This window comes from the organism of the source record quoted next, unplaced genomic scaffold (assembly GCF_019419815.1).
Source record: "Pyrus x bretschneideri cultivar Hongxiangsu unplaced genomic scaffold, Pyrus_bretschneideri_v1 Contig5, whole genome shotgun sequence".
In the NCBI taxonomy this organism is placed as follows: domain Eukaryota; kingdom Viridiplantae; phylum Streptophyta; class Magnoliopsida; order Rosales; family Rosaceae; genus Pyrus; species Pyrus x bretschneideri.
In genome coordinates this window covers 10,911,673-10,921,391 of record NW_025999787.1, presented here as the reverse complement: position 1 = coordinate 10,921,391, position 9,719 = coordinate 10,911,673, and the positions used below count along the sequence as shown (strand labels likewise).

The window sequence follows — 9,719 nt, the reverse complement described above, 5'->3', positions numbered from 1 at the left end:
ACGGAGGACCTCGAGTGCGGAAGCGAATGATCCTTGTGTGCGAAACGAGTGACTTTTAGTGCTGAATAAATGCTTTTAATTATTTAAGTTACATTTTTTTCTATTGACGTAATTATAATTTGATCTATATATCTGGTTTTTCCATTAAAAATTAAACAAAAAAACAAAAAGAGAAAACAAATTACTTTAGTCTAAAGTAGGAGGGGAAATCGCACTATTCATATGAACAGTGTTTTGGACCACATTTCAATTTATTTACAAAATTACCATTCAGATGCTTTTAGCTTTTTACGAAGATGCCATCATCAATTCGAATGACAGGAATGCCCGTCTAGGGTTAACATCACACGGTTGGGGGTAAAAGTTGGGTGGGCATTGTTGTCAATTAGGGTTGCATTCGGTGGGATTGATGGCTCGGTGTGGGATTTGGTGGGAAGGCGACATGCTGCTTGCAGAAAGGAGGAGAGAGAGGGACGGAGGGAGGGGAATAGAGAGAGGGGTTTGATGAGGGGAATGCATGCGACTTGCAGAGAGGAGGGAGGGAGAGAGGAGGAGAGAGAGGGAAGGAGGGATGGGGATGGAGAGATAGGAGTTTGGTGAGGGGAAGGCATGCAACTTGCAGAGAGGAGGGAGGGAGGAGGGAGAGAGAGAAGGGTTTGGTGAGGGGAATGTATGTGACTTGCAGAGGAAGGGAGGAAGGGAGGGAGCGAAGCTTAAAAGCAACTGCAGAAAGTTCAATGGACAAGGTCGCAGCAATGGAGACACCTCGCTCTGAACCATTTCCCCTTTCCTCAAGCGAATGCTGAAAAAAGTTTTGAAGGAACAAAAAGAGGAAGAGCTACACATAATAGAATCCGATTCGCAAGGAAAAGAAGAAAGCCAGCTTTTCAACGAAAAAGCTAAAATCAATCTCTTCAACCTCCTCATCGGTGGCCGCACCCACGACAATCAGGTTCACTTTTAATTTAATTTTAATTTTTTGCTTTTTCAGTGGATTAAAGAATATGAAACTAATTATAATTTAAAATGGTGAAATTTTGTTGATTTTTGCGTTCAGTGTTCTGAGTGATCATCGAGCTGTGATGGGTTAGTGTTGGATTTGATTCAATTGAGGTAAAAGCTCTGCATGATTGTGATACAGAGAAAATGCTAGAATCTTACCTTCGATCCAAATATCTGATTTTTGTTACAATTGCTATGTTCATTGCAGGAAAATGTGGTGGAGACAATAATTCCCAAATCCTCGAGTTTTATGAATGCATTCCAATTGATAGCCATGTCAAATGATCTCGATTTGTCAGGTATGTTCGAGGAACAGGCAAGTTTACAAGAAATAGATTTACAAAAATAACTAATCCTACTTTTTTAGCTTATAACGAATAATGTTGAACTGTTAACTTAATTTAGGATGAGAAATAGAAGACAACAAGAATTGGACCCAAGCATACCGTTACTGAAACCATGAAGAAAATAGAAGCGGCTACAACGGATGCGAGTATTCTGTAGCAAGAACAAACAACTTCAGGGTACACGAAACTTATATTCAATCTTGCTTCTTTATTAGCTTATCAAAGTTCCTTCCTGCCAACTAATGATGTATTATTTTTTCATCAGATGTAAATGCATGCAAAAATTCCAATGAAAACGTAAATCACCATATCCAGGTAAATCCGAATTGTAGATCAGACTTATATTACAATTTGCTTTCTTTGTGAAATTTTATTGTAATTTACACTAAAGTCTCTGGCTTTTGAAATTCTATATGAAATTGTGAATGTTATTCGGAATCAAGTCCGGCCAAGTTCTTTACTAAATAGTGCGAAAATATGCATGATGAAACTAAATTACTTTTGTATCATCTATATTTACCTGTTAGCATAACAGGATTATAGAAACATACTGCTTATAGGATATTAAGGTTGAAGTCATTTAGTTCCAAAGATGCCATAACTAATGTATAATTGAGTGAAATGCCAGTTTGCATAAATAAGCTTTTTCTCAGTATTGCAACACAAGTTTTCTTATAATTGAGAGACGAGTGCATGGTGCATGTGTCTTAATTTATTCAGGTTAAATATGTCTTATTTATGTAGTTAAGGCGGGTGCATTCAAGTCTCGCAGCAACGCGCGGGCATATTTTCTCGTTGTTACTATATGGATGAATTCCAAACCATTTATGCTTGGAAAATATTTATTGGGTGATTGAACTTTGGTTGAATTCCAAATTTGGAGTTGGGCATGGATAGAAGATATGGACTTTGCCACTTTGAGTCCAAATTTCTTTCTCACACCAACAAAAAAGCAGGAGGGAAAGGTCCAATTTCTCTATTTCAAGACCCTCTCAAATCCAACATTTAGGGATAAAAAGTAGATGATAAAAAAAAAAAAAAAAAATTGGGGATGAAAAGTAGTTTTTCAAAGAGAATGGAGATTTGGTGGAATGAGGTTTTTTTTTTGGGTGAAGGGTTTGCTTTTTGCATTTGCTAGAAGCTTTCTTTCTTATATTTGTCTTTGATATTTTGGGAAAAATATAATATTGGGGGTTCTTGTAGACTTTCGGTTTGTCCAAATTAACTAGCGCAATGTGTTCATTCATCTACACTAAAGTTCAAATCTCTATTTTCCTAGTTTAACAAACGCAGTGTACTCTGCCTTATGCAATGAAGTTCTAATCTTCATCTTGTAGTGCACATTTATGGCTGCACTATGAAGATTACCATTTCGTCTTTTACTTAGACCTACTTTATGGTATTGTGAAGAGATGTTGATAATATACTAGCATACACGAAAATGGACTCAGCTTTCCCGGTAAGGAGATCATGCAAAAGTGTGGAGGCGTCGGCCAAAGACAGACTTCTAGGTGAGGAGATCATGCCTTTTATTTGAGATAACATGGAGCTTAGCTTCAAGCTTGTTCTGCATTGTCACTTTAATTAGGTTTCAAGAGTACCAAACTAAATGTGGAGCATGGACTAAGCCGATGGCTTGACGTTGTTCATGTCCCATGAGTTAGATAGGCCACCTCCAATGCATTGGACATAATCGGTTTGGATAACGGATGACCTTGAGTACAGAAACGACTGACTTTAAGTGCGAAAATAAATGTTGTCAATTATTTGAGCTACAAGTTATACTCTACACGCTTCTTATTGACGCAATTATAATTTGATCTATGTATGTGTTTCCCCACCAAGAAGTAAATAGAAAATCAGAGAAAACAAATTAGACATATACTAAAAGTCAGCTAAAAAAACTGTTCACTAACAATGTTTTGATGATTTTGTCCCTGCTTTATTGGAAATGGGGACATCTCATTTCTTTTTCGTGGCAATTATACGTTTTAGGAAATTGAAATATCAGTTTCTCTTTCTTTTCTCTGTCTCGCGACTTAATTAGTCTATGGCGAATTTCTCTATTCGCAACTCACTCCAACTTTTTCTATGAATTTTCAATCGAATCTGGGCACAATATGGCTCCAAATCACCACCAATCAAAGGTGATTTGAGATCATGTAAGATTAGTCCTTAATTTTTGGATTTTTGTTTTTATTTGATTCCTCTTAATGCATGTTTAAGATTCATGTTCGTGATGGTGATTTGAGGCAGAGTTCATTGTCACTATTTGGATGGAATTCCAATTCAAAAATTATGATGGATCATTTCTTAGATGAACCATTTATACTTGGAAAATATTCATTAGATGATTGAACTTTGGATGATCAACTTGCATGTTGATTGTCCATTTTTAGGTAAGCAAACATAACCATTATCCAAACACACACCACCCCACCCCCCAAACACACATCATCACATAGAAAAAATAGAAACATGACATGAGATAGCATTAAATTATAAATACATTGGTCATATGACGCATTGGTGTGACATTTTAGCAGATAAAGTTTAGAGATGGAGAGAGAAACAAACAAACAAACAACTAAAAGGCAAAGCTATTCCATTCTCAATCCAACCAAACCCATCTCCTTCTCCCATGGACGGTGCCACGTCTTCACCCTCACTTGCCCCTACACTTGCTGACTGGTTGCTTCAGAGCATTGTACATTCAACGAGCTGACCATTTCTTTCAAAAACACAAGGGTAAAACCGTCTGACAAGTACAATTGATTTCTGCATTAAAAAACTAAAAAGACAGTCAAGACAATAGATATCCCACGGGATACTTCTCTCTCTCTCTCTCTCTCTCTCTCTTCTCTTTCGCAGACTAACCTGCTGATATAATATTTGTCTCCAACCAGCTTTCGAATTCTCAAACCTCTCTCTCTACTTTCTCTCTCTAAAACACTATAGACTCTCTCTCTAGCCGCTTTTATCGTCCAAGAAAACAAAAGCCGATTCTATTTCTAACCTAAAGATTGGTTCTTTTTCCCCTTTTTTCTCTGTTTTTATTTTCCAGGAAAACACCACCTTTGCCGAGAAAGTTTGAATATTCTCGAGAATTCTCGCGCAAACCTGAGATTTCTTGGTGGGTTTTGGTTCTCGGGTCGAGAATTTAAAAGGGTTTTGGCTTCGGAAGGAGATGAAGATCGGGGAAGATGGTCGGAGTTCGCCGGTGTGTGGATGATCCGGTAGCGCGATGGTTTCAGACTCTGGTGATTTCTAGGTTTTGTGCTGCGTAGATTTTTGGGGCTTTGATTAGGGCTTCTGGGTAAGTAACTGTCACATATTTTGGAGCTTAAATTTTGTTCCTTTTTTTTCCAAATTTGTCTGATGGCATGATGGTTTGATCTTTTACTGAAGAATTGTAAAGAAAAGTTGGAATTTTTAATTGTTTTGAATTTGTTTTTTATTTTATTTCCGAGACTTGAATTTTGTAAGGACTGTTTCGTTGTTAAAAGTGTGAGTTGATGATTACATGGGCCCATATTCTTGGGGAATTCAAGTAATGTAATGATGTCTCATGATTGTGTGAATGCTTATAAATTTAGTTGTGAATCTTTAAACTAGTTGCGGCGAAGCATCGTTGCTGAGGCCTTTTATACTGTATTACGGAGCTTGAACTTTCCGGTGTAAAATTTCAAATTGGAACTAGTTAATGAAAATTGATTCATGGTGTGAGAATTGAATTGAAATCGCCCCATTCAGTTACCTGTAATCGTGTGTCAATCCAATGCCGTTAATGAAACGACAAAGTTGGTGTGTCCATGTGAAATTTGTGGCCTTTTCTGAAATTAAGGACGTGTTTTGGCCATAGTGTGGACCGTCTTATAACTTGGCGTTGGTGGATTTTTAACGTTGGCTAAATTTGCTATGCCATCATTTACTTTTTGCAAGTCCTCTATATGTGACAGAACATTAGGTGGTGGGAATGTGCTCTTGAAACCTTAGGAGATTAATGTTGTAGGAATTTGTTAATTATTAGGTGACGAGAAGTGGTGGGACTTTTAGGTGGAACTGGGTGTATTCTGAAGAAGAGCAATCTCAGTTTGAATGGGTATGAAAGAACGAGATTCTCATCCTTTCGTTCCCCTTTCTTGCATGTGAATATGTCCTATGGAGAGGCTTTTGTTGGATTGACTCATATTTCTTACGGTTGTCATGATGAAGGCCGTGTGTTAAACAGATATGTTGCAACTTTCCTGTTGTCTCCTGAAGCATTACTTCGCTGCATGAGGAAAAGGCCTCAAAATTGATAAAATTAAAAATTTCAATGCTGCATGGTATATTTAGTATCAAACGTTGACATCCCTTGACAATATCATGCCTTAGGTTGAAGGTTCCTTTGAACTTTTGTAGCGTGAATGTAGTTTCCAGTCGTTGGTCGTTTCTTGTATTACTATGCTTCATGAGGCTGTATTTCTTACATGTACTGTTTGTATGAAATCTAATGAGCATTTGGTTGAGTTTCATGATCAGCTGTGGAGAGATGTGGGGTTGTCAGCTTTCTGCTATCCTTCTTTCTCCTTCCTCTAGTATAATTTTTTTAAAGTATATTTATCATTTTCAGCCAGCAGTCGAAGTATAACAAAATAGTTGAGCAGTATGGTTGCAAACAGTGCTACAAGTTCTCCTAGTCCTAAAGTGGAGGTGGGAGAGATCGACACCAGGGCACCCTTCCAATCTGTTAAAGATGCCGTTTCGATGTTTGGTGAAGGTGCATTCTCTGGGGAGAAACCTGCAATTAAGAAGGCAAAAGCTCATTCATCAGAGGTATATCTAATTCCTTTACCTTTGTTTAGCAAGCACATAGATGTTGTATGTATATTGTTTGAAAAGCTTCACATAGGATACTCTTGGAGGAAGTTACCCTTCTGAATATCGATAACTCATACTATGTCCACCTATCATGAGAAGTTATTTAGTTTGGAAGCCACTCTTTGAAGGAAGTTGTATATTCATAACTATGGATGTGAATGATTTAGTGTCGCCCATATATAAATCATGCATTTTTTCTTTTCCTCCATTCAGTCTCTAGATTAGTTGAAACTCTTAATCATTTTTAGATTATAATGTTTCATTAACGCATGCTCTTCTACTATCCAAATGCGTTTTGATGTGATGTCGATAATTTTTGTTGTTTCAATGCAGAGGATACTAGTCAATGAGACACAACTTCACCTGGCCCAGAAAGAACTGAACAAGTTGAAGGAACAACTGAAGAATGCTGAAACTACTAAAGCCCAAGCACTTGTGGAGCTTGAAAAATCCAAGGCAACTCTCGAGGATTTGTCAAAAAAGGTGAAATCCCTCACTGAAAGTAAGGAATTTGCAATAAAGGCGACCGAAGCTGCAAAAAGTCAGGCAAAGCAACTTGAAGAAGCAAACTCTGGCAACCTTGGGGGAACTAATGGTGCTTGGAAAGAAGACTTGGAATCTGCAAGAACACAGTATTTGAGTGTGATTACTGAACTTAATGCTGCAAAGCAAGAGTTACAGAAAATTCGTCAGGACTGTGATGCATCTTTGGAATCGAAAGCTGCTGCCATCAAGCAGGCAGCAGAAGCTGAAGATGCAGCCAAAGCCAATGCGGAGAAGGTAAATGAGCTATCTAAGGAAATTTCAGCAGTACAAGAATCAATTGGGCAAGTGAAGCTCGCCTCTATGGAAGCCCAGCAGGAGCAAGCAGAGATATTTGCTGAGAAGGATGTGTTGAGGCAGTCCTATAAAGCTTCATTGGAAGAGTCAGCAAAGAAATTGCTCTCTCTGAAAAAAGAGTTTGATCCAGAACTTTCCAGAAATCTTGAAGCAGAACTATCTGAAACGTTGAATGAAGTTGGAGCATTGCAAAAGCAAATGGAGAATGCAAAGGCTTCGGATTTAGATTCTGTCAGAACTGTCACTTTGGAGCTGGATGATGCTAAGGAATCACTGAATAAAGTAGCCGAAGAAGAAAGCAGCCTCAGAAACTTAGTTGAAGCCCTCAAGGAGGAACTTGAGAATGTGAGGAAAGAACATGCTGAACTGAAGGAGAAGGAAGCAGAAACAGAATCTCTTGCTGGGAATTTACATGTTAAACTGCGGAAAACTAAGTATGAGCTTGAAGCCTGCCTAGCAGAAGAATCTAAAGCAAGAGGTGCTTCGAATGAAATGATAGCTACACTAAACCAGCTATCGTCGGAAACAGAAAATGCAAGACGAGAAGCAGAAGAGATGAAGATAAAAGCAGAGGAGTTGAAAAAGGAAGCAGAAACCACCAAAATTGCAGTAAGGGAAGCAGAAAAGAAGCTGAGACTTGCTTTGGTAGAAGCCGAAGAGGCTAAAGCCGCAGAAGAAAGGGCCCTTGAACAGATTAGAGTCCTATCTGAGAGAACTAACGCTGCTAGGGCATCAACATCCGAGTCTGGTGCCAAGATCACTATATCAAAGGACGAGTATGAGTCTTTGAGCCGAAAGGTTGAGGAGTCTGATACATTGGCAAAAATGAAGGTGGCTGCTGCCATGGCTCAGGTGGAAGCTGTGAAGGCTAGTGAAAATGAGGCCTTGAAGAGGATAGAGGCAACCCAGAAGGAAATCGAGGATATGAAGTCTGCAACTGAGGAGGCCAAAAAGAGGGCAGAAATGGCTGAAGCCGCCAAAAAGGCAGTGGAAGGAGAGCTCCGAAGGTGGCGAGAAAGGGAGCAGAAGAAAGCCGCTGATGCTGCATCGTGGATATTGGCAGAAACAGAGACATCAGTGGAATCATCCCCACACCATTACAGGGTTCAAAAGCAGAACCCTGAGACGAAAACTGTTGTGGCCCAGAAGTTGGACAAAGATAAGACATCCATTTCGAAGAAAACACTCTTGCCTACTCTCAGCGGCATGTTTAATAGAAAAAAGAACCAGGTCGAAGGTGGCTCCCCTTCTTATCTCCCTGGTGAGAAACCCCTTTGATGTTTGCATTTGCCACGCCTGTGTCGAGATTATGAAGAAGTTTGGTTGTGTCCGCATTTTGTGAAGAAGTTTGGGGAGAAATAGAAAAAACAGGGGTGTGAGATTAGTTAGATTTGGATGCAACTCCAGGTACCGTGTGATTTTGTATATTGGGATAGACAATTGTTGGATGATCGGTTGAAGATTTTCTGTAGAAATGAAGTGTCTAGTATTTTAGCCTTTTGCTTTTCTTATTGGATTCTTGTTGGTTTCGGCTTCTAATCCACTCTTGCATCAATGCATGGTTCTTTCACAAGTTGCACAAATTACATACCAAGTTCATTGTAAAACCATTGCTTCTACACAACAAACATTACCTCTAATTACGAGATGTTTACTTACATGGAATGAGTAATTATGTATTCTGGATTTCATATGGGTTTATTAAGGGAATTTTGAAAAAGTAACCATATTTTAGACCACATATAGAAGTATAGCCACCATTTTAGTTTTATAATATTTCTAACTAAAACTTAATGTAAAAGTACTAATATAGCCTTAATGACAAAAAATTCCCCATTGTTCTTAACCATGAAAAAACAACAATTAGTTGAGATCTTGAAGCATAAAAGAGGTAGCCTCTTGAATACTACCCAGTACCCCTAATCTCAAACCCCTCCATTTCCTACACTTTTTTTATTTTTATTTTATTTTTATTTTTTTATCAATATATATATATATATGTATATAGATATAGAGTAGATATATATATTCAAATGTAGTCAGAGAATGTGAAAATTGAAGATAACCCAGTAAACTAAACATAAAAATTAATCAAAAACTGAATCATTAAAGTTGTTGATTTGTCGAAAGATTCATAATATATTCACCTTGCATTGGAACATGAAAATCATTAAAGTTTTGACTAAAACCATGATATGAAATATCAAAAAGTTGATTTAGGAAAATGGAAGCTACAATCGACCAACTATACCATTGTTTCTTGGACAATTTGAAAAGGCAGAGAACCAAAAGGTTGCGAGAGTTTAAGGAGGTTTTGTTTTTGTTATGAAAAACCCTAATATTAAAGGTATATTAATACTTTTTCATCAAGTTTTGGTTAGAATTATCATAAAACTAAAATGGTGGCTATAATTCTATATAAGATCGAAAATATGGTTACTTTTCCAAATTTCCCGTTTATTAATGCAAATACTACAATCACGCTGATTCTTAAATTCTCCTGCATTTATTGTACTATTACACAAATTACGCTTGTAGTTAAGGACATGTTTACTAACTTAAAATAAGTATCAAAATTATTCTGATTCTTGACGTCTCGAAGGTTTACTAACACATAACGCATTTTCGATTCATAACTTCACTTGCATTTATTATCACTTTATAATC

The 9,719-nt window shown here is 37.6% G+C and overlaps 1 protein-coding gene and 1 long non-coding RNA gene across 3 annotated transcripts; both read left to right on the top strand.

Moving 5' to 3' along the window:
* The first annotated feature begins 578 nt into the window (after window positions 1–578).
* On the top strand, window positions 579–1,854 carry LOC103936344. Its single transcript, XR_001952198.2, has 5 exons — window positions 579–952; window positions 1,058–1,113; window positions 1,211–1,301; window positions 1,408–1,526; window positions 1,615–1,854. It is a non-coding gene; the product is annotated as an uncharacterized LOC103936344 (long non-coding RNA).
* A 2,655-nt stretch (window positions 1,855–4,509) lies between these two features.
* On the top strand, window positions 4,510–8,549 carry LOC103940703 (WEB family protein At5g55860). Of its 2 annotated transcripts, XM_048569156.1 has the most exons (4): window positions 4,510–4,665; window positions 5,380–5,451; window positions 5,965–6,167; window positions 6,546–8,549. In XM_048569156.1, the coding sequence occupies exons 3-4, from the start codon at window positions 6,000–6,002 to the stop codon at window positions 8,328–8,330; spliced, it is 1,953 nt and encodes a 650-aa protein (XP_048425113.1). In that variant the 5' UTR covers window positions 4,510–4,665; window positions 5,380–5,451; window positions 5,965–5,999; the 3' UTR covers window positions 8,331–8,549. The 2 variants fall into 2 exon arrangements, with proteins under 2 accessions (XP_048425113.1, XP_009349139.2); XM_009350864.3 differs by lacking the exon at window positions 5,380–5,451.
* The last annotated feature ends 1,170 nt before the right edge of the window (window positions 8,550–9,719 follow it).